Source organism: Athene cunicularia (assembly GCF_003259725.1).
Source record: "Athene cunicularia isolate RWA chromosome 4 unlocalized genomic scaffold, athCun1 chr4_part3, whole genome shotgun sequence".
In the NCBI taxonomy this organism is placed as follows: domain Eukaryota; kingdom Metazoa; phylum Chordata; class Aves; order Strigiformes; family Strigidae; genus Athene; species Athene cunicularia.
In genome coordinates this window covers 11,623,880-11,648,534 of record NW_020799100.1, presented here as the reverse complement: position 1 = coordinate 11,648,534, position 24,655 = coordinate 11,623,880, and the positions used below count along the sequence as shown (strand labels likewise).

General features: G+C 47.5%; 1 protein-coding gene and 1 long non-coding RNA gene across 5 annotated transcripts in view; one reads left to right on the top strand and one right to left on the bottom strand.

The window, feature by feature from the left end:
- The window catches only part of LOC113479931, a 66,790-nt gene extending 46,393 nt beyond the window's left edge, over positions 1 to 20,397 (bottom strand). For 2 of the 4 annotated variants that reach the window (XR_003398383.1, XR_003398380.1), the window contains exon 1: positions 18,927 to 20,396. This is a non-coding gene — a long non-coding RNA (uncharacterized LOC113479931). Of the gene's footprint in view, positions 1 to 18,926 lie in introns of all 4 variants that reach the window. The other 2 variants (XR_003398381.1, XR_003398382.1) reach the window with 2 other exon arrangements.
- On the top strand, positions 10,760 to 18,928 carry LOC113479930 (endothelin receptor type B-like). Its single transcript, XM_026848338.1, has 7 exons — positions 10,760 to 11,284; positions 14,423 to 14,535; positions 15,018 to 15,222; positions 15,918 to 16,067; positions 16,832 to 16,965; positions 17,619 to 17,727; positions 18,651 to 18,928. Exons 1-7 carry the CDS (start codon positions 10,787 to 10,789, stop codon positions 18,798 to 18,800), a joined length of 1,359 nt encoding a protein of 452 aa, XP_026704139.1. The 5' UTR covers positions 10,760 to 10,786; the 3' UTR covers positions 18,801 to 18,928.
- Positions 20,398 to 24,655: the final 4,258 nt, after the last annotated feature.

The window sequence follows — 24,655 nt, the reverse complement described above, 5'->3', positions numbered from 1 at the left end:
GTCTCTCTCCAGCAACTTCAGTTCAGTGTTTACTGAGAGAAGAGTTTCTGAAATCAGTTTTAGTTATGTAAACAAGATACCCAAAGGGACAAAAGCCCCTTGCATAGTCAGTAGAACTACTTATGCAATTTTCAGTGATGAAACTAGTGATTTAGCATTTGCCTTCAAAGCAAAGCTTTGAGGCAATTTCAGCCAAACAGCCACTTATGTTGTAGCCCTGAATTTATCAGTCTGAAACATGATAAACATTTAATGTCCATACTGTGACTGTATTTCTGAGGTTTTTGATCCCCAAACCCTTGGAAGTTAAATCCAGAGCTGAAATCCAGTCCAGTACTGCATATGTGTTGTACATAGTTGCTCTTGCCTCACAGGCCAGGGAGACACTGCTGAGAAGTGAAATTGGTTGCTGCAATTAGCAGAGGTCAGTGCTTGTGAAACAACTGCACCGTTTAACATCAGTGGTTTGTAGAGCTTCGAATTTAGCTTTCTCTGTGTGTGAGATGAATAACTGAGCAGATGGTAAAGCAGCCTGAGCAGACTACAAAAGTTTCTCATTTGGCTTCCCTCTCTTTCCTTTAGTCTCATGATTTCATGGGTCTCTTTTACAAGTATTGATTCTTTTTAAAATATTAATATGGGATTCTCTTCCAGGAAAAAGGTCAAAATATAAAACCATGTAGTCTAGTGGTCACATAGCAAGGCTAAGTGGGAAAATGATGCATCATATGTCGACTGAAGGAAAAGTGCCGTCAGAGCCCCAAGATGGAAGAGATGGTGTCAGGACCCCATTGAACAGATTAATTTCACTCGTTAGCCTGTTCATACACTTGTGTCTTCACTGTGCCTGTGCATGCATAGTCTGATTTCTGTCTCATGTGCCTGGGAGTGTGACTGCTGAGGCTGCCACGGACAGGCAGCCAAGCAGGCAAGGGCCGCACGTGCTGGCAGGCAGGAGAGGCTGCTGCCAGTCGGTCAGTCTGCTGTTGTGTGACAGTAACACTTACAAATAAAACATTAAGCTTAAAAATATAAGCAAAACAAGAAAACTACATGCCTCAACAGCTGCCCATGACCTGTGTTGCTTCTGGCACCGGATCTGGTTAGAGCAAAGTGCTATGGGAACATGTCTGTCCGTGTACTATCACATCTCTATCTGCAGAGCAGACAGGTGCCAAGACTTGAGAAGCCACAGAAAGATGGGGAGGGTAACAGATCCCTAAGATGGACTCTCCAATTTGGGATGCTTAATAGGATGAAGAGAGAAGAGTCTGAATGGAGGTTTTTCTTCTCTGATCTTCTGAGTGATGAATCATCTCCAGTAAAAAAGGGTATGCAGTAAATAAAGACATAACTTTTCTGTGGATTATCCACAGCTCTGAATCATCAAACCTTCAAGGAATCATGGAAATGATTCTGTGGAGAAACAGAGCTAATCATTCGCTTTCACACAAAGAAGGAAGAAAGTTCCCAAACAACCAGTATAGATTATCTCTACCCTATTTACAAATCTTCATCTTTGAGAACAGCTAGGCTGGTCAAATTCTTATTGGCATCTTTGGCCAAATCTCAAGACAGGAAGGAGTCTAATCCATTCTTGTGCTTGGATCCACTCAGAAAAAAAGGCTGTAACAGGGTATACATGTAACAGTATTTTATTGTGAACTTCTGCAGTTCTGCCATAAGTAGCAGAGATCCTACACAAATTCACTCATGATCCCTGTGAAAAGGGCTGAAAATGGATAACCACGAATGTGAATGTGTTGGAGTCAATTCTAACCCAAGGCAAATGTAGCATCTCTTCTATCATATTGCCTGGCAAATGCCAACAATAATGCTAGAAAGTTTTTCCTGCTAGGAGTCATCTTAATTGTCGTGGTCTTATCTTCATTACCTCTTGAAATTACGTCCTTCATTAATTTCAAGATATGTTCCTCATTGATTTATTTCTGCTTATGCTTCAGCACTAAATTATTTTGTTCTTTTCTCAGATCCCAAGGGATCACTTCTGTCTTCTCACTTTACCTAGTTTAAAGACTAAGATCTATGTCCAGACCAGGACAAAGTTTCTCAGAAGAGATTTACTTTGCACATTCCACATTAATGAGGATTGTTTTGTCTGTGCCTCCAAGGTATCTTTGAAAAATCTCATCTTACAGGTTGGATAGAATCTCCCCGTTTTGCTGTGAGGTGGTCTGTTGAAGTTGCAGTCAGGTCAGGAGTCCTTGCTGGTGTGTGGCACAGCATGATGGACTGAGCTGATTTGAGGAGTCTCTGGAGGGAGAATTTAGGAAATAGCACTGATTTTATGAACTCTCTGAATCTTGACATCTAAACCCCTGATCCCTCTAACAAGGTAGGAAGCAGCCACTGCACACAGATGCTATTGCAGCCTGGCTGGATCTTCTTCCCAGAGAGCAACAAACTTGTCCCATTGTGGGAGAGCTGAGCACGCACACTACCAATGTGATCAAGCAATGCCCATTTATTACAACTAAGAAAGCCCTTTTATAATGTGCTCCCGCACACGTGAGTAACATGCAGTACAAGCCCTCAAGACTGGACAGTTAACTTAGCCCGCACTTTAAACCTTCTTATGATTGGATAAAAAGTGCCCCATCAGCCTTGCCAGGCACCTGCCTTGTGTAACTTCCTCTTCCGTCCCAACCCATTCCGGGGGTTGTCTGTCTCGTCAAGTTTCTCCCTCCTCATTCAGGGTCACATCCTTATTGCATTCTTGCTTGGCTGAGGCTCTTATCAGTCTTGTTCTCACACAGGATTGCTCACATAGCCATTCTCTCACAGAAAGTCCTCTTAAATCCCAACAGTCCCATGAATAATGTGACAAACCAAATCTGGGTTCTTACTGGTTTCTGCTCCTACCCCTGCATGCTCCCATCACAGGAGTGTTTTCCAGGGTTATTTCTGGATACAGACAGGCACATGCCCCAGCACTGACCAACCAGCTGGTTGGCCCTAGCAGTGGCTGAGTTCCCCTTGCCTTCCTGTTACTGGTGGTACTGGTTTGGGTTTGTCCTCTGTGCTGTGCTGCTGGGAATGCAATGGAAGATGTGTTATCTCAGAGATGTTTGTCCTTTTGAAACATTTGATCAAAACCGAGACTAAACTCACTGGAAATAAGGAAGCATGGCACAATCACATAAATCTCATTTCTTTAAAGAACAGACCAGAAATAACTATTGTAATCTTGGTTTGACCACTTGTAGTCTGGAAATTGCTAAGGTTTGAAAGCCTGGAATTACCCCAGATGTTAGTCAAGGAAACCAGATGCTACTCCAGGATCTTGGGAATTCACAAAACCCTCAGGACAAAGGATGCTTGGGCAGCACTGGAAGAAGGCACGCCTTCCTAACAGAAGGGCTCTTCTTTAGCTGAGGGAGCAGCTGAGAGAGAAATTTATAGCCATGAGATACAGAAAAATAGAAAGTCCATAATTTTGGAAGCAAGAGTGTAAAGTCTGAAGATATGTCAAAAGCAAAGGAAAATCAGCAGGAGAAATGCATCCAGATATTTTACCACTGTGAGTTAACCTATCCATTTCTTGTGTTACCTTAAGAAAAGAGTAGTCATGATTTCTTGCAAAATCCTCACTAAGAGCTTTGACTATTCTGTGTCATCAGAGTACTAAACAGTCAAAGATCTATGAAAACATATTTTAAGATATAGTAACTGAAGACCAACAATGACCAACAGGGCTGAAAACATCTGGACTCCAACCTGCCATGTCCGATAGCAAGCAGCAGAAATATCTGTGCTCCAAACACAGCAAATAGGTCCCATAACCTGTGTGGGCATCTGCTCAACTCAGAAGCTTAGGGAGGATCTAAACTCAGCAATCCTGTGATTGTCCAGGAGGAAAAGTATTAACTGGGGCTGCAAGGAGGTCTGCAAATCCAGGATGGATACTGGCCTCTCCTGAGTTACACTGCCCAAAGTGATGCTTCCTGGTGTGAATGCAGAGTTTGCAGTGAAGCACAAAAATGTTGTTTCCTGTGGAAACTTGTTAATTCATGTGCTGTGAATATCTCTCTCCGTGTGCAGTTACGCAATCAGCCCCAGTATCCCCAGCCTCAGGGTGATGGCAGTCATTTGTTTGCCTCTGAGTTTTGATGAATAGAAATTATTTGTCAGTGTTGTATTTGTTGTTGTCATGTTGCGTAAGCTTAAGTGGTCTGTAGTCAGTCAGACAAAATGAACACATAATGCAGAAGTCTGTCTCTAGAAGTGGATCGCAGCAGATTTGCTGCAAAAATCCTTCTATATAGGAATACCTTTGCATGACTTTGCTGGGTTTTGAACTTACTAGGTTATTATAAAAAAAAATATTTTTTAATAACTTACTGCATATGCCCCAAAGTTTAAAACTTTCAGTCAAGGGGTAAGAAAAATGAAGAATAGAGTAGAAAGGAAGAAATGCTTTACCTGACATTTCCAATGATGGGCATACTTAGTTGGCAATTACACTTTGAAGACTGGTAATCAAAAATATAGTAAGAAAAAAGATTAGACAAGATTATGGCTTGAAGATAAAACAGTATACAAATAACATGATACAACTGAGAACAGTTGAGAGATGGACAACAAGGGTGAGCAAGACTGTGAGATGGCTTCCTCCAAGAGATCTACGTTATTCCTCCCAGGGGCAGGACGTGACAGTTCCCTCTGTTGAACTTCATGAGGTTCCTGTGAGCCCATTTCTCCAGCCTGTTGAGGTCCCTAAGAATGGCAGCACAACCCTCTAGTGTATCAGAGAAACATGATCTCATTCCACTTGAGATGTCTTCAATTTGGGAAGGAGTCTGAACCTGTTCCTTCTGTCCTTGTTTTGGGGCTAGAAGGGCAAAGAGATTCCTTCGTCAGAGTGAAGCTGCCTTGACTTAGTATAGTTGCACCATGCCAACATGTTTCTGAGCCATCAAGGAACTCAGAGCAAGGTGATTTGGCATTTTTAAAAATAAACAGCCTGCCACATACTAAATAAATCTCCCATTCCTAAGAACAGCTGGGTTTACAACATGGTGAGGAAAGAAACTTTCCTCTCCAAGTAGATGAGCCAAGGATGTTGGGAGAGGTTTTGTCCACAGGGGAAGAGACAGGCTGTGCAGCAACACAAATTGTGTACAGCTTTATATAGTTTGGAGAAAGACAGAAGGAGTCTCATGAAAGCAGTGCTCGTGATCTTCTTTTCAAAACCAGGTGGAAGGGAGACGGGAGTCTCTGAGCCTGGCTGATGGGGGACTGGTGTGACCCTGCGGCAGCACTGGCTGCTCAGCCATGAAGTGCTCTGCCCTGCATCTTGAGCAACCAGATGCTGCTCTTCAGGCAGTTCAGGATGCTCAGAAACCACAGCAAAATAAAAACAGATCTGGCATGTGAAAAGGCACCAGTGCAACTTCTTGTAGATGGGAGCATGGTCTGAAACCTGTCCCCAGCCTGCTTCACCTAGATCAGGGCTTGGGGAGGCCACACTGGAGGAAAAGTGTGGCTTCCCCAGCACCTCCATAAGGATTTCTTATACACGGTCTTCTCTGCTAGAAGGGACACTGCAGCTCCCCTCTGCCTTGCTTGCAGTACTCATCTTCCTCCTGAACATTTCCTCAAAAGCTCCAGGTGGAGCAGCTGACTTTATACACTGGGCAGAGAGGCTTTGATGCCTCTTTTCCCCAGAGGTAGTCAGGGTTGCAGCTTCCTTCACCAAAGCAGAGCTACGGGGCTCCTCCAAGCCCATCACTACAACATGCTAAGCAGGCACGCTGCTCTGCGGTCAGCAGCCTTCCCACAGCTCCTTCCCTCCCCCTCGAGCTTTATTTGTTTATCATTTTCATCTCCTTCACAGAGCTGTCCTGCGTTTCTCCTGCTTCGCCCTCCTCCTCCATCCCTGTCCCGCGCTCTGCCTATTGGTTGCAGGAGCTGCGCTCAGGGGGAAGCCCTGTGATTTTCTATATAACTAACTGCTCCATTCGGAGAGACCTCAGCAAGTCACGAGAGGGAAGAACCATTCCCCTGAGCACGAGCCCATACACAAAAGCAAACTCCAGGACCTACAACACTGCAGTTCTCCCAGGGCCTGCAGGACATGCCCAGCTGCCCATGCAGTGGGAAGGAGCCGTGAGAGGGAAAGAAACTGATCCCAGGAGCATCAAAAGTTTGTGGTCACAAGGAAGGTAATGCAACTCCAATGAAAAGCTTTGCTGTTCCATGCACTATTTTGCAAACAAAATTATTTCTTGCTTCAGGGTGAGTTTTTGCATGTTTTTCAGATCCCTGCCCCCCGCCTCCAGCCCCCACTCTGGTGGAGGCGTTGAATGGACCACGGTGCCCAAGTAAAGTCCATGTGGGCACGGAGAGGGTGCATGGGAAGAAATCCAGCACACCTCTGGGGGGAAGGTCCTTCTGCTTATGGACCAGGTTGGGTTCAGGTTAGGAAAGCAGCTGGGGATGTGGTATTATCATCTGCCTTTCTCCTTTCTTTCCCCCACCCATAGCATTTTTGCTGCAAGAGAAATTTCTGTGCAGAAAAGGTCTCTTTTATGTTTGTCAATGATAGTCTGGCAGGAGAGCACAAGAGGAACTGCTCTTCAAGGCAGACTGCCTTGCTGCAGGCAGGACAGCAGGCAGTGTGCCGTGGTGGGAGAGGCTGGCTGGAGATAAGGACTCCACCTGGGATGTGGTCGGCTCTCCTGGGCTCCCCAGCAAGAGGAATCCTGAGCCTCCCAGCCCGCATATTGCACCTTTCAGAGAGCAGCAGGCTGTGGAGGCTTATGGCAGTGGTTTTCAGTTTCGTCTTCTCTCTGGGAATCATTCTCTTGTGTACATGTCATGAATCCAGTGCTTTCAGCTGCAGTTTGGACTCAGCACAATGTAAAGGGCATTTCCACTTTCATGCATCTAAGCTATTTGCTAACAGAAGGGCCCCAGCCAGGCAGGTGGCATGGGGATGGCCCCTTCAGGCAACAAGTCACTTTCCCAGATGATTAGCAACATAAGCAAAGCTCAGAGGATTTTGCATCTAGCAGTGCAAGCTTTGCCTTCACATCTGTTAGGCACTGAACAAATTTCTTGATGCTCCCTTGCCTCAGTTTCCCCCACAACTGAGAAAGGGTTATGCTTTCAAGCACTCTGAGATGTGAGAGGCAGCATGGGGGGCAAGAAGTAAATGGACTATTGAACAGGAGAAAACAATGCTTCCCTTTTACTAAATTGCTGGATTTTAAGGCAAGATAGGGGAGAAGTGCTTTTTTTCTCAGTGGAGGGGATGGACAGGATCCAGTGAGCTGTGTCCTGTGATACTCACATGAGTTCTTCTGCCAAATACCCAGGGGCTGAACAGCCACATCAGGATCTGTAGTCCCACATTGGGGACAGCAGGTAAGAGCAGCCCACTGCTGCAGAGGGCACAGGACACAACTTTCCAGGGATGCTCTGGATCCTTCTGTCAGCTGCCAACTTGAGAAGCCACCATCTTTCTCCAAGCCCCTGGAGACCCCCGAGTGGCACACACTGCCATCCAAAGATGCTCCCTGTAGGCTGCCCAGACCCTCAAGGATCCCAGGCAGGAAATCTAGGCTGGGTCCGCACTCTACTATAAGCTACAATCCTGTGGGCATAGTGGGGAGGAGAGGAGGGCATTGGTCAGGGCAGTCACCCATGAGAGCCAGGGGCAGGACAGAGGTGAGGAGCTTAGCAAGGGTGCAGGTTAAAGTCCCTGCACTGAGCCAGAGCAGAGATTTGCACCCAGAGTCACGTTTGTGGTTCTTGAGGTTATTTGTCCATTCTCTCCCTTCCTTTCCCAGTTCCCAACATAGCTGGGTGCCCAGCACCTGAGCAGGAGTCACGGCTGAGAATAACATCAAAACAGGTCAGAGCAAAGTCCACCCTGACCAGCTGTCTCCAGGACAGCAGTTGGAGCAGATGCTTAGGTACAATAATATCAGGAAGAAGGTGGTGTCAGAGAAGTTTCTCTTCTCACAAGGTCCCACATTTGGCAATTAGCTGATTAGGGATGTGCTGAGATCAAGTAGGGTACCAGGACTTTTGTAGCAACAAAGGACCGAGATTATTCCAGTAAGCATTCCTCTCCACACACTGACTGGTGACAACTTTGTGAATCCTCAGCTTTGATCAGTGTATCTCCAAAGGGTCTTTTGTGGAAGGAGGCTTCTCCTTGTCTAGACTCCTTAATAATCAGCTATTCTAATGCATAGCTTAGTCCTTTCTCATAGTATTTTATACTGGTTATCCAAGGCAACAAGCTGGCATCCCACCATCCCCTCCTTAGGAAATTAGCTCTGCCCCTGCAGGAGGGACAGTGTGGGCTGAGGGTTTCCCCAGTTTTCAGATCTCATACACCTGCAGGTATCCCTTAGTGATGGAATACCTACATACCTCTGAGAAAAGGGTGTTCACAGGCCAGATATGGGTTGTTCCCCAACCACAACATGGAGACTCCTTTAAATACTCTTCAAGTCATTGAAAACTGCTCTTTTTCTTTCAGCCAGAGTCAGGCAGATAACTTAATAGTGCCTGTTCTGGCTCACACCAATGCAGCTTGTCCACAAGATAAATTAGCAAAGCTGTTTGAGTCTGCACAGATAAAAGGCACAGAGAAAACACAAGATTGCTAAGCACCAGGCATGAATATTTTAGCAGATAGAAGCATGCTTATAGTGAGCTGAAAAGTGATGTGATCTTTAACTTTCCTGTGGTGAAACTGTATCTAAGGTGCCATTATAAGGATTCAAACTAGAAAAGAAACATCTTTAATTAAAACGTGGTTGTTTTAACAGAACTGAAAACTTAACTCTCTAGTTCATGAGGTCTAAACTGTGATTGAAGGGATTTGGTTATTTTATTGCCTATATTTATTTGACATGTAACTGGGAATGAATTTTAGGCTTCCTTCTAATGCTGCTTGTTTACAATCTAAAGTACTAAGGACTTGACCGAAGGACATAAGAGAGTCAGGAAGGACTAAGCCTGATTTAGATTTTCTGGCAAGAGAAGCAGGGTGAAACTGAGAAAAGAGTAGGTCTGTCTAGGGTGGTTTGTTGGAAAATAATCCAACTTCATGCTGAGTATACCTGAAGTCTTCCAAACAAGCAGAAAGGCACAGACATTTCTACAAAGCCTGGCCTGAGCCCATGTCACATGAGGAATGCACAGCTCTATCTAGAGAAGCTGTGATTATACCTGGTTGGACTCATGGTTGGCTTGGCCATGCCTTCCCAGAGTGGGAACAGCATGCTCCCACTGTATATGCATTGCTGGTCCTGGGGTCCTCCCCGTCCTGGGCAAGGGAACTGAATTACAACCTAGAAGTGCCTTGGCTGAATGGTCCTGGGGAGCAGATCCCCAGGGTACAGCTAATTTGGGCTCAGATTTGAATTCTGCCTGGTGGAGTCAGAGTGGAAGATGAAGTCCCATCTCTAATCCCAGACAGGCACCCTGATCCCTGCCTAACTGGCTCCTCTGGAGCAGAGCACATCCCAGGAAAGCCCCAAAAGGCTCCTGCTTCTAGTCTAGGCACATTAATTTTTTCCTCCCTTCAAAACTATAAAGTTTCATAGTTTGAGAAACATGTTCTTTGTCCACTCTAACTAGGAGACTCAAGATCAGTCCCTGTCTGGGGCACAGACAGTGCTGGGACAGACTGGCAGGGTACTGACAGATTGTACTCCCTCTCTGGGCTCACTTTCAACTGGTGGCCATGTCTAAATCATCTAGAAGCCCCTTCCACAAATTCACATCATGCCAGGACAGGGCTACAGCCATCCTCAGCTTTCTCATGTGGTTGTTGAGCAGCAGCTTAGCTAGTCCTGCCTGAAAGCATTGCCTGAGATTTGCAAAACAGAACCCATTCTGGTGATATTTATTAGTAGTGCTCCAGCCTTGGTGAGCTTGAGAGACTTTTTACTGTCCTCAGCAGTCAAAACTGCAAAGAACACGGGGAGATTTATATCCCTGGGTATTGAGTTAAATGGGCACAGTGGATATGGAAAGGAAGTGGTTCAATTAACAATGATAAGGATGGGAAAGGAGGGGCTGTACTTCTCGAACATAAATTGGAATAGATGTCAGGTATCAATACGACATTTCTGGAAAAACCCTTGTAGTATTTTCCCATCATGGTTCCCAGCAAGAATGCGCTGAGCCTTTTCACTTTGCACGGAAAGATGGCACAGAAAGATCTGCTGCAGATTGAGATGTTAGCGTGGCTCCAGTTTTCTCGTGGCACAAACTGGAAGAAAAGGTCTGCTGGTTCTGTGGACCCCAAGACAGGGTTTGCAGAATCACCCAGATGTGCAGGTGTCAGCAGGGCAGGTGCTACTTCAGACAGTCAGGAACTAAATGACAAGTGCAGTGAGGGCATAAAAAAAAAAAAAGTCAGGTTTGCCATGTGAGCAGCAATGCCAAGTTCAGAAGGTGCAGTAGCTGATTCAACACACCTATTTGAGAAAAGGCAGGTGCCCTCATTTGCTGAAATACTATGTAAGAGGCGTAAGAGACTGTTTGTTTTCCTTTTAGTTTGTTTTACAGACAAGCATGTTTAATTTTAGCAGCAAAGACTCCCACCCACAGGGATCAGTTGCTTTGACTGGGTAGGATCTAATCTGGCGTTATTTCTGAATACTGTGATGACAGACTTTCTCCAACAATTCCTTGCATTCAGTCTCATCTTGTTCCTCCTTTCCCTGCTTACCAAGTGCTCTCCATTTTCCCTTTCTTCATCTGCAGATCCTGACCAAGACCCAAGCAAGGACGTCCCATGAGCATTATGAGGACTTCCACAGCCAGCTTTGCCGTTCGGTCCTCCATGGCCAGAATCCCAGCTTCCACTGCTCTAGCCATTTTCCTGACTTGCCTCTTCTCTACGGCACACAGCCAGACTCCAAGGGCTTTCCAGGAGAGCACTGTCCCCTTTGAGGTGCTTAGCCAGGAGCAGGCTTACAGTCTGGTCCATTCAAGCCTGTTACAGGATGCCAAGCTGTCAAACCACTCGGAGAGCCTCCACAGGAGCACCAGCTCTGAGCCACCCCTGCTGCCCGTGTGTGTGAAGCCTGCAGATATCAGACACATCTTCAAGTACATCAACACCATTGTGTCCTGCACCATCTTCATAGTAGGGATCATCGGGAACTCCACGCTCCTGAGGATCATTTACAAGAACAAGTGCATGAGGAATGGGCCAAATGTCCTCATTGCTAGCTTGGCACTCGGAGACCTTCTCTACATCCTCATTGCTCTGCCCATCAACGTATATAAGGTACGAGTGCTCTGGCCACCTGGCGATTGCAGGGATGGTGTCTGCTCCCACCTGCCTTGGTGCCCTGAGGGATATCTATCCTCTGTTCTTTATTGAAGGCTCTATTTTTGCAAGGGAGAGGGGGAGGGTGTTTCTGATCTCCAAAGGATGATGAAAACAGACAAAAAGCTCAGAGTACATTCTTGGGAAAGCAGAGGTGTTCTCAGCTACAGCTGTGTTATGCACATGAACACACAAGCACACAACCTTCCAGATCTTTTAAATCTCATCTAAAATCACAAGAAAAGAATCACTTGCAGTTTCCTAACTTTATAACCTGATGTTTATTTCATCTGAGCAAATTATTGTTCTTGTGCACTGGGGACACTTCTCCCAGAACAGTTCACTTGATCAGCCTCAAGGAAGTCTTTTTTATTCTAGCTAAACATGAAGACTCATCCAGGAACAAGGAAGAGGGTTGTATTATAAAATGGGGGCTTCTTTCAGAGACACTGTTCCCTAAAATAGAGAGAAGAAACACAACAAATAATGAGGAGAACCTGAGCTCTGCATGGTGCACTGGGGCAGAGAGGGCCAGGCAGATGTGAGCAGTACACATGAGACCCCAGTTAAGAGCAGAAGGTGTGTTATGACACCTGGGAGGTGTCTCTGGGATATTGCAGATCTTTCTCACCCGTTGCTTGTGACAGGTTTTGGTGGGCTGGAGCCAGAGGTTTCTATGAAGGGTTGGAGAGATGCGGTGGGGTGAAGGAGTTGGAGCTCAGCCAGATTTGTTTGTCAAAGGGAAACTTTAGCTTGAAAAGTGCCAGGGGGGTCCTGGGTTGAGCAGGCTGGGTGGAGGGGGAAAAGTCAGAGAAATCTGAAGTAGGAAGAAGGTGCATATAATTAGACAGTGAGAACAACCAGGTGTGTCTGGCAGAGGGTCTTGAATCAGTGACAATAGATACACTTTGAGTGAAAATGGATTGAAAACTATAAAGGGTTTTTAGCTCAAAACAAACAGGTTCTCCATGATCCCAACAGTCCCCACTGTTACAAGAATATGGATCCATGCAGAGGGTTTCACTCACGTGCAAGAAAACAAGAGTAGCTTGGGGCCAGCAGCACTGACACTGTGTAGGTTGTAGGTGTAGGTGTAGGTTGCCCCCTACACCCACAGGGTACAGCCCATCTCTGCTTTCACCCAACAGGCCCCCTTTGCTTGGAATAAGGCACAATTTGTTCTGCCTGAGAGAACAGACAGTCTGGGGAACACAGCTGCAATGTTAGCAGCTCTCCCAGGGATCATCACCTCTACTCTTCACCCATTGCACAGGCAGAGGTTGTGGACGCAGCCCAACAAGCATGGTCATAGCTGAGCCCCTCAAAAACTTGAACAGCAACGCTTCTCCAATTTGTCCTCAGTCAAAACCAAGGCAGGAAAGATTCCCATTTTAATCCTGCTTTTGCCACACTTGATGGGAAATGCACCATCTGGCCAGGGAAAGAATTTGGGTTGTGCAATGTACGTTTAACAAGAACAGAGTAACATCAACAGCAAAATATCTGGCAGATCTCCATGAGATCTCCATGAGATGCAAATGCTTCTCCACTTTGGAGGATCTGGACTGCAGAGTCCATCCATCATGTTTATATCACCCACAGTATTGGGGCGGTTGGATTGGTTTTAGCCTGGGTTCTCAAAGAATTAAGGCTTATAAAACAGGACTGTGAGGACATGGGTCTGACAGCCCTTCCCTTCAGGATCTGCTTGCCCACTTCTGTATTTCACAAGTCTCTGTTGTAGGAAGGTCCTATGTATCACAAAACAGGGGCATGTGGGACCAGATGGAGGTGTGGGAATGAACCCATTGAGGAAAGCTGGCAGATAAACCAGTCACAGGCTCAATACCCAGCTCTGCATCCTGGTCAGCCAAGAACTGGGGTTGCACTGAGATTTGTGCAGAGTTCATGGCTTAGACCAAAGGTCTCATCTACAGGACACCTGCTGTTAACACAAGCTGCTGGCTTGGAGACACACTTGACCGTCTCTGGGAGCTGCAACTAGCACAGCTTGCTTCCAGCAGAAAGAAAAGTCAAGATATTTTGTCCAGGCTAAGGACAACATCTTGCATTGGTGCTGCCTGCCTGGTCAAACCTCAAGGGCTGGGACTGTCTGCTCTGGCCACATCTACACTGACATTTTCTGATTGATGTTCAGGATTTCCCCAGGCCACCTGAGCAACCCCTCTCCCTTCTGCCCCTTTTGCTTCCAGCCACCTCCTGGAGGAGAAACTTGCTTGCTTGAGAAGCCCAAACTGACTATGAGCAACCTTGTCCTAAGAGTAGCCCCGTTTCCTCGTGGTGTCTCAGCAGCAGATGAGAGATGGGTGGGCTCCCTGGGTTTGCAGACCAAAAAAAGGGTAGTGTTTGTTGGCTGCCTTCACTTGAGACCCTGATTTCCAGGAGAGCTTCTGTATCGATTCCTCTTGCTGCTGAGGCCAAACGAAAAAGCTTACAGAGGGGGTGGTTCTGAGTAGGGGCAACCATAGGATGGGCTCCAGGTGTCATAAAAGTTGTGAACCCAGGCTCACTCTCATTCTCATGAGTGGCCTGGATTTCTACTGCCTCTATGGCATCTTGTCCCTACCAATACCTCAGCTTTCCCCAGCTGAGCTTGGGGCCACAGTCTATGTGTTCTATAAGGAATCTAAGTGTGGTAGAGGGTCAAAGCATGGTGAGGGCTTAGGACTAACTGGCTTTGAAAATCACCTGAAAGAAGCTGTCCCTGCTGGATTTTGGCTGTTTCAGAGAATGACACCCATTTTTCCTCTGAAAGTGATCCAAAGCCCATTGCAACATTTAGGATTCAGACCCACTCAAAACCAGCCAGGGCCTGGAGTCAGGACCCGGTGTCTGGACCATCCTTCCATCTATGTGTCAACTCATCTCACAATGAGCCCTTTGGGAAACAAATGGTTCCCAGTACAACACAAAATACCGGAGAGCTCACACTGTGTAATCCCAGTGGAGGTAACCTCAGAGTGCTTTCAGCTGCTCTTTGTGGGCTTCTCACACACTGTGGGTAACCACCTGATATTACGGGAAGCCGGACACGCTTTCCCGAAGCAGCCCGTTAACCCTGTGGTTCTTCCCCAGCTCTTGGCAAAGGACTGGCCCTTTGGTGTGCAGGTGTGCAAGCTGGTCCCCTTCATCCAGAAGGCCTCAGTGGGCATCACAGTCCTCAGTCTTTGTGCTCTCAGCATCGACAGGTAAGAAACAACTTCTACAGCTGCATTGCCCAGCCTGACCCATATTTGACTATAGCATGACCCCTCATTGTAACCAAAAGGCAGACTGCAGAGTGACTTGGTCCTAGGGCAAATTCAGAGATGGGGACAGCGTGCTGTCATGCAGAGTTGAAGTCCAACAGGAACTGACTCTGGTGACAGAGTTTAAATCCTGCTGGAAAAGGTTGAGGGGAGGATCATGATGTGCTTGAACAACTGCTGGGTGGTGGGGAAGGATGGCACCTCCTCAGTGGCAAGTGGACATTGGCCAAGGATAGCTACCGTCACATTCATCCACTGAACCCCTGCTTCTTTCCCATTCCACCGAAGAGGAAGGGTCAGGGGTGGTGGAGGAAGACGTAGAGGAAAGGGCCTTTGGGGACAACTCTAACCTGCATCTTCTCAGCCCCATCCTGACAGTTGCTTTTCTCACTCCAATCTGCTCCTGTTGGCACACTGGGCAGGTACCGAGCAGTGGCGTCCTGGAGTCGGATCCAGGGGATAGGAATCCCCATGTGGAAGGCAGTGGAGGTGATGCTGATCTGGGTGGTGGCCATTGTGCTTGCAGTCCCTGAAGCTATAGCCTTCGACATGGTGGAACTCAACTACTGGGAACGACACCTGTGGGTGTGCATGCTTGCCTCTGAACAGAAATCCAGCTTCATGATGGTATGTACTCTGCCCCACCCCAGCTGCAGTGCAAGGGAGAGGGACACAGGCAACCAGCGCATCCTCCCTCCTTGGTTAGAGGACTAGATGCTTCAGTAGGCATCTTCTTCTAGTCATCAGGGTGAACACAGGGAGAGCAGTATCAGACAAAGCACAGAACACCCAGCATTGCAGCGACATGGGTCAGACTTGCTTTGAATGTGGGGCCAGAAAACAGGCAGCTGGTCTTTAAGCTGTGTTGTGTCTTCACCATTCACATCAGAAGGTCATGACACATCTCAGGAAGCTTCAGAACTTGCCATGCTGCCCCAGCAGGCCAAAGAGCATCTCCACAACCAGTCTGCATGGGTAACCTTTATCACAGGGTCAGCTAAGGGTGGGCAGGGAAAGAAGACCCTTACAAAGCATCAGAATTTATCCCACTGTGTCTGCCAAATAAGCTCCCTGCTACTGTTTCTTGCACAAGAGTGTAGATTGGACTGACAGACAGATGTACACCAGCTTTGACTTTTTTAGGTTAAACGTGTATCAGCCTCGGGGGAAGAAAATCCCATGTGCACAGGAGCTGTTACACTTTCACACATCAGAAGTGTCTGATACAGACCAGCATCAGTGTCAGGGACTGGGTCAGTTCATGCCTTGGTTATGCCCCCCACCTTTCCCCAGTTTCCAGTTGCTCTTTCTTTTGCACGCAGTTCTACCGTGATGTGAAGGACTGGTGGCTTTTTGGCTTCTATTTCTGCCTCCCCTTGGTATGCACTGGCATCTTCTACACCCTCATGTCATGTGAGATGTTGAGCAAGAGAAATGGCATGAGAATTGCTCTGAATGACCACATGAAACGGGTAAGAAAACCAGAAAGGCAGAAACTCTGATATTTCCCAAAGAGGAGGGAGTGCTTTCAAAGGGGAGAACATGTATCTGTCCCTGTAAAGGATACATATGAGCTGACACAGCCTCACAGTGGTTACTGTGCAGACATTGATGCAGACACATGCATTAAACCAGGGAGATGGGCCTTCAGCTCTACAGTCTCCAGCCTCAGGGATAACACAAACCACTAGCCCAATGGTCATGGACCAGCTTGATTTCCAGTTTCTTATGACCATTTATCTCTGGCTGTGCTGTGCCAGCCCAGATCACACCAAACTGGACCAAATGCTGAAAGTGCCACATCACAGACAAGAAGTGCAGGGAAATGAATAGTTCACTGTCCCCTCCCACACTTTGCAGAATGATCCCCTGAGGCACACCAGCTGGTTGTCACAGTAATATAATGTGAAGAGTGGATGGATGAGGCCCCCATATCCCAGGGAGTACCACCCCAGCAAAGTCACCAGAAGCAATGGTGGGAAGGGGTGTGAAGGAGTCTGGTCCATATTGTGGTGCTGGTACCCTACCCCTTTCTGAAGCCTCGATCTCTCATCATGCAGGACTTGGGACCTGCTGTTACTGCTTTTGACGCAAAACAGGTGCCCAGCTCTGTCATTAGATTGCACAAATTACTTGAAGTGCCCTTGCTCAGCATGGGGAGATGGTGCTTTGCACCTCCCACTCTCCAGTGCTCAGCCAGACTATCTCTTCTCTCCTACCCACCTTCTCTTTGCAGCGTCGGGAGGTGGCCAAGACTGTGTTCTGCCTCGTGGTGATCTTTGCACTCTGCTGGCTGCCTCTCCACCTCAGCCGCATCCTCAAAAAGACCATCTATGACCAGACAGACCCCAACAGATGTGAACTGCTCAGGTAGGGGCATCAGCAGGAGGGCACCGTGCTGGCACCCTCTGTGAGCATGGGCAAAGGCTCTGCTGGGCTCATTGCTGGCTGGTGGAGTTGCCTTCCAAACACCTTGTTTCAATAGCTCCTTTCTAGATGGCATTGCTCTCCTGATAGGCACAGAAAAAGGGTGTGGGGGACCATAAGAAGAGAAAAAATTAAATTTTGAAATATATCTCTAAAGCTATAGGTTAAAGAGGTCTCCTGGGCAGAGAAACATTCTCTGTAGGGCTAAAGGGACTGTAGCACTTCTGACGGCTGTGCACGCTTTCTGCCATGTTGTAGGTGTCTGTCTCCCCCTCTCCTCTTTACCCATCATGCCAAAATCCAGTTCAGGCCAGACACCACTATTGTGCTTGAGTTTGAGAACATCAGAGTCACCAAGGAAAATCAGATCTCATGGTCCTGGTTTCTTCAGGAAATGCTCCTCACAAGAAAAAGTGTTGCGCAATTGTCTAGCTGCAGGAGGGCCTTCTCTGTGCTCACCTCTGTGTTATCAGGCACTGGCACCTCTGTGGAAGCAGGATTCCAGGCCAGGCAGTTGGCAAGCATTTTGGAAACCCTCCCTCATTTCTCTGTAAGCTTCCAACATGTCCACCCTCTTCTCTCCCCTCCTGCCTCAGTTTTCTCCTAGTGATGGATTACTTTGGGATCAACATGGCCTCCCTCAACTCCTGCATCAACCCTGTGGCTCTCTACTTTGTCAGCCGGAAATTCAAGAACTGCTTCCAGGTAGGGTTCCCCCCTCCAGAGCTCCTGGCTACAGTGACCATTCTCAGACACTGGTCCCAGGGGCACAAGCTCTCACAGACCAGGCACAGTGCAGCCAGAGGCAGCCACATCACAGTGGATTTCTGTGCTTACGAGATGAGAGGGAAGATGGAGAGCAGTTTGGCAAACACACCCAGCAAGCAGCAACAGAGACAGGTCTGAACCTCACAGCTCCTAGCTCCCAGACAAATGCCCCATCAGGGACACACTGGGGCTGCCAGTAACCCACACGATTCCCCTATTTGCTCATATGTTGATCATATTTCCCCTCTCAAATCTTCCCCCTGCTACATGCCTCTCTTCCCAGCTTCAAGTACACTAGAGCTCGCTGTCCTGACAGGGGGAGGCTTTTGCCAATGCAGGACCTAGGGCAAGCCAAAAAATTTCCCATCATTCTGGATCAGAAGTATCCTCACAAACCATTAGACCAGGGACTGGGATTGCTTTAAACTTCAAGACCAAGTTATTAACAGATAATTTTCAGGAGCAGTGGAACCCTGAGAAAGGAAGGGGAAAGGAAGGGAGGGGATGGGATGGAATGGGAGGTGATGGAAAAGGAATCCCCTCCCAGCTGCTGTGGCATAAAGAAGAGTTGAGCCCAGCTAAGCACTGCTTGTATTTTCTGTCCCCCAAGGACAAGAAGCCACAACTGCAAAAGGTAACCACGATTTCAGTATCTTCATTTCCAAACCACACCAGCTCTATCTTAGAAAACCTGCTCCCAGCAGGTCTGCAGGACATCAAGGCTCAGAAGTGCAGGCTGCATCTCCCAGTCTGGCACTGTGCAGGTTGCCTGTTCAGCATCAGTAAGAGAATAATTCCTCCTCTTTTACCCCGTAGATCACACTTGTAACCTCTCTCCCCACCCTCTTGTCTCTTTGCAGTCCTGCCTGTGCTGCTGGTGCCAGAGACCAGCTCTGAGCATCACGCCGACAGATGAGAAGGGCTCTGTTGGAAAGTGGAAAGCCAACGGGCAAGAGCTTGGGCTGGACCGGAGCAGCTCCCGCCTGAGTAACAAGTACAGCTCTTCCTAAAGCCATGCCACCCGCAGGGCCGAGAGGAGAAGGCACTGTGCCAGGACAGCAGGACCCCTCCATTTCTCTCACATGGCCATTTTCTGGCTGGGCCTGAATTGTTTTTGCCTTCGTGTCATAACCCACCTGGAAGGAGCTGCAGCATTTCACAGACCCTGGGACTAGCTCTGAACACAGCCTCTGAACCACGCCGATCCGTCCTCTGGTCCAAGTTGCCTCTGGAGGAGGGGGAAAGGGATTCAGATCCTTGTAGGATTTTTAATTTCCTCACAGGAAACCCAAGTGACTTATGGCTATTTTGTCTCAGGTGGAAACATGGGGCGGGGAGATGTGTGTGAAACGGGAAGGAAAGTTGAGATGTGGTCACTTTGAGGTGGATGTGGGATGAGGAGGAGAGGGAAAGGACCATGAGCAACACTTCCAGCTGAAAAAGCCAAAGAAAAGCTTTGATAACATCCCTTATCATCTCCCTCTGATGCTGGAACAGTTTGTCCCTGGGCAAAGAGCCAGGATAAGATTCAGGCACTGTGTATGTCTGGTAGACCATCAGTGGTGTGAAATCTCCTCCTCTTCATGGTAGGGAGAGCTGGGCAGTAACTTGTCTTCATTGTGTGACCAGTCTGTCCTGGGGAGCCCTAAAAGTTCCCATCTTCTTCACCTCTACCTGGGAAATCTGCCCCAGGCTCCCCACCCAGGAGTGATGTTCACTCCACCTGTGTACAGCACAAGAAAGTGATTGTATGTGACCACATGGCTTAGGGGACCAGATATCCTTGGCAGAACCTAGTGACAGCATCCAGCCAAACCATTGCCTCCAGATTCCCCCTCCACAGGGACAGGGCTAGCCAAGTGAACTCCTGGCTAGCCAGGCACCATTGCTGGCCCAAGGGGTAGTCTTTCCAAGGAAGAGTTAGTAAGCCCAGGAAAGGGAAGGCAGAGGTGGCTCAAATCTGGATGAGGTTGTGACCAAGGAACCAGCCCTCACCTTTCCAATGCCCTGTATAACCTGGAAGCAGCTAATTCTGTGCCTGACATAGGAGCAAGGGAGAGGATCCAGGAGATGCGCCCTTCCAGAAGAGCATCCAGCCTTGATCCGAGGTCTCTGACAGCTGGGAGGTCCACAGCCTTCTTCAGCCACTGGGTCCTGGGAAGGGGATCACCTGCAAGACCACAGCTCTGAAGGAAAAAAGGGGTGTCCTGCATTGTGATACCTGTAGTCTGTCTTCCCCCTGCCAACAAGGCTGAGCTCCAATGGGGCAGAGGGGCTGGACCCCCATGTGTCTTGGCCATGGCACCATGACACCAGGGTTCATGGCATTTGCAAGGGGACAGAGATGATCGTCCTCATGGTCAAATTAAGGTGGAAAAGGCAATGGGAAAGGTTCAACCTCAGCTGAAAGAGCCAGTGGAGCTATCGAAAATGTGGCAAAGAGCTTTCACAAATTTACTCTTTAAAATAATTAATCCCTGAGTGCTTTTCCAGCATGTTTTTCTAAAAATCATGCTTGCATCTCTTGCCAAAACTTTAAGAATACCTGTATAAGAAAGTTTTAGTTACCAAGTTTTTGATTATTTTTCTGTTGTTTTTTAATTCTTTTCCCTCTCTTTCTTTCTTCTTTCACCTTTTCATCTTGTCATGGGAAAAAATGGAGAGGAAAAAGGGAGAAAAGACCTGCAAATAAAGCAAAATATTTTCCACATGTTGGGGATTTTTTAGCTTAGCTTTCACTGAAATGCAAATGTTTTACAAAGAAATCACATTTCTGAAAGACAAACAGGTTTCAACGAAAACAGAAAGAATATCTAGACCAGCCCATTTTCTGTAAACTTACCTACCCACTAGAGCAGATTTCTGTATCAATTTCACAGCGTTGCTGCTGTGCTCTGCCCTAGAGCTGGCTGCATTTTGTTGGTGGACAAATGAAGTCGACAGAGAAAACTGATAAAGACTGAAATGTTCCAGCGCAAACATCTTAGTAGAAGAGTATATTTAATGATTTTGCTTATAAAAAAATCTGAATTTTATATATTTCTGTATTTGTCCACATTTACAGACAAATGGATTCTGCAACTTCAAATCAACATCTCATACCACTCCAAGGATGTAGCAGTGGGTAAGCCAGTGGCACATCAAGCCCCAACACAATGTTTCACTCACATTCTGCCTGACCCTGAATTGTGGCAAATCAGTTCCAGATGGCCCCGCTCCTTGGGGGCCTCCTGCCAGGATGAGGTGAGCCCTCTCCTATGTACCAGGGCCTGCTCTGCCGAGCTGCAAGCAGCTGCTATGGAGTGGTCTGCTTCAGGTTAACATCTCCACCATTGCAACTCTGTTGGTACTCCCTAAAATTCATGCACCCACCTGAGCTCTGGGTTTAGTGTGCTCAAGGGGTGCCAGGGCAGCTGTGCCGTGCTGGTGGCTGAAAGGGAAAGTGGGAAAGTCCCGTAACAGGCAGTAGTTAGGACTCTAGCAGCTAACTGGGATCCTCTGACCCTATGGCTACAGTTTTCCTCCCACTCATCTGAAGTGGCTGGTGCTTTGGTCATAGGTTGAGACATCTTTCTCTCTTGGGGTCCTCATTGCATTGCACAGACCTGGAGTGCAGCCCTGGCTTGTGGAGACCCCACCATGAGAGTTACATAGGTGAGAAACACTGTGTAAGCAGGGACTTTGCTTGCTAGGGGCTGATTTGGGTCAGTGCCCTTATAGCCTGGACAACCTGGAGAAGTCTGACAACTCCAGCAAGCAGAGGATTCTGTGGGTCAGATTTAGAGATGTGTCAGGTAAAGCTGTTAAGTCTGGGTGACAGTAGGTAATTCAAGGCCAACAGACACACTGAGCAGGGACAGCTTCAGCCCCAAATCAGCCTGGAGACAAACTGAGGATGAGCACACACACATGCAAGGAATGTGATTTCCTCTGTCCTGTCCACCTGTGCCCTCCTGGCACATACGTTGTCCCTCTGCTAGGCCAGGTGCCAGTTTTCAGGTGGTTTGTTTCAACCTGACCCTGAAACACCAGCCACATGGCTGCCCTTAATTAAAAAGAAATAATGCCAAATGAACTGGAGTTGTCAGAAGACAGGATCTCTTGGGCAGTGAGTCAGGAGAAACAGCTTTCTAGAAACAAGATCATTCCAGATCCAGGAGGGATATGGACACCAGCTCACTGTACCAGGACATAGGGGAGGAACATTCTGTTCTCTAGAGGACTGAAATACTTGGGGACACAGGAGCCAGCTAAAATGCACTCAGTGCCCCTAAGAAGCAGAAGCATCAAATCTGCATGTCCACAAAAGCCAAAAAGGTGAAGTAGAAAAGAAAGAAGCTTAGGAATTTAAAGCTATGGACCTGTCCCTGGCTGTTGCCATCCTCCTTGCTGCAAAATAAAGTTGGTCCCAACTGGTAAAAGTCAGGATTATCATGTTAGAACACAAGCAAAGCCTGCAGTCATGCAGTTTAGCACCTGCCAGAAGCTGAACAAGGGTTGTCCTGTCTTTTTACTTGCACAGAACATGGGAACTAGCATATTTAAATGCACAGCTCCCATTCATTTCAGTGAAGATTGAACCATCTTGACAATTTCCCAGTAGTGACCTTTGGTAGTGTCATAAGGAGCAGCATCCCAAACACTGAAGAGCCAGAATCCTTTCCTAAGGACAGGCAGAACAGCCAGGACCTGCTAATATTCACAAGACAGACACCAATTACAGGCACACAGGGGAATCCTTTTACCTTACTTAACCTCCTGAGCCCCAAGAGGCTAACATCTCTTTATGCTCCAAGAACAGATTTAATCACTGCTACATTAGCAGCTACACTCAGATCAACATTTTAGCCTTAAATGGTTCAAAACCAGTCTCAGATCTGCACATTATTAATATTGCAACAAACAGTCTGACATGAATTCATCCCAGCTCTGGACATTGCTATCACTTGCTGCATGTCTGTTTAACAGTGACTTCATCCTCCTTTGGTATAGCTTTCCCCCTGTGTTTTCCTCACAGACATCTTCTATTAAAACCAACATCATGAAGTTTGACCAAGTGTGAGAGAGGAGGGAGAGGAGAAGAGAGCTGAGATAGCAGCAGCAACAGTACCCTTTTAAAGCTCTTCTACTGCACCAGCATCCAAATGGCACTTTCCCATCCCTAGAAGGTATCCCTTAGGCTACAACCAAGACCAGGACCAGCATGTTTCAGCTCAAGGGGACAGTACTGACTATCAGAAAAGAAGTGCACGTACAGCCTGGTTTTAGCCACTCATGGAAATGCGGATGTGAAGACAGGTCCCTGCTGCCAGCTCCTATTGCACTTCACAGGGGAGAACCGTACAGTTCTGGGCATTCACAGGTTCCCTTGCTTTCCCAGGTACAGGAGGTCCAGAAACAGTGGTCCTTGTGGTGTGGCATGGCACGGCATGGAACAGCACAGCACGGCACAGCCCAGCCCAGCAAACATGCAGCTGGCCCATAGCATCCCCTGCACAGTGGAGGAAGTGACCAGCAGGTCAATGACCAGCTGGATTTCAAGACCTTTTTAAAAAGCTGTTCTCCAAGGCACCAGGGCTGAGATTGAGCCCAGGCGCATTAGTCAGCTCCTGGTTTATTCACCCCTTCACCCTCTCCCTCCTGCCCTGGGGAAACTGCTTTCCTGCTTTTTTTATGTCTCACTCTTGCTTGGACTAGGGAATTCTCCAACCAGAAAGTCCCCAGGCCTGTGCGTGCTCCTATGCAGCGGGGTGAAACACACACCAACACCCACCAGGAATAGCTCCTCTTCCCCATGTGCAAGCATGCTTTAACCACCCACAGGATTCAGCATGAAGGAACCAGGCCAGACAGGATTAGCCAAAAGCAAAGCCACAGCAGCTACCTCGTATGGATGTGGGACCATGTTGGCATGGGCAGGATGAATCCATTGCAGCAAACTGAAAGTCAAAGGAGCCTTATTATGAAATGTCGGGTTCAGCTGGCTTCTTGACCTAACACTTGTGAACAGAAACTCAGCATCAGCCTGTCAGGGAGACCAAGTCTGTGAATTTATATTTGAAACAGTGATTTTTATAGAGAAAACCTGACATTTTACATCCTCCCTCTTATTCCTCTGTATGTTAATAAAACATGTTGGTGTCTGAAAGTAAAATCTTTAGGTGTTTCTTATTAAGCAGCAGGGGGTCTGCAAAGTCTGCTAAATACTTAATTGAGTGTCAGCAGGTTCCTTTGGTAACTGCAGACCTCCAGTGAAGAGACAAGAGGTGTCCCCCCTGTGCAGAGCAAACCGGAAAGGTTCACAATCCTATGCCCGGCATAAAGCAGAAAACCCCTGCAATTTCATGCCACATTACACTCAACAAAAGGCTTTCACTTGGCTGGTTGCCAGCAGATCTGCACAAGGCCAGCGTTTCAGTGCTGTACCCTTTAAAACTGCTCACGAGGAAGTGGTCTGGGCTTGCCTTTGTCTGCATTCTTCAGGGGGTTAAAAAAGGCAAGTGGTTTTTTACTCATCGCACCCCTCAAATGAGCAGAGTATCATTTTATTGTGGTCTGCTTAAAAAGGAAGGCAGGCTATAGCTGCTGAAGTCAACTACACCGGTGCCAGTAACACAAAGGTTTACATCTGGAAAGGGTGCTGCCTCTCTAAAAGCTTGATTTCACACCACACCGAATCCCTCTGCTCCCTGTGGACTCTGGGAGAGACAAATTCTGTGCACCAGACTATCTGCAAACTCTGTCATCTGAAAATCCTGGGCAGGAAACAGCAACAACTCTCGGAAAGGGGAAGAAATAAGATGGAAGAGCTGCCTTCTATCTATCATTTTCCATACCCGTGCTGAGCTGCACGCAATGTCACCTC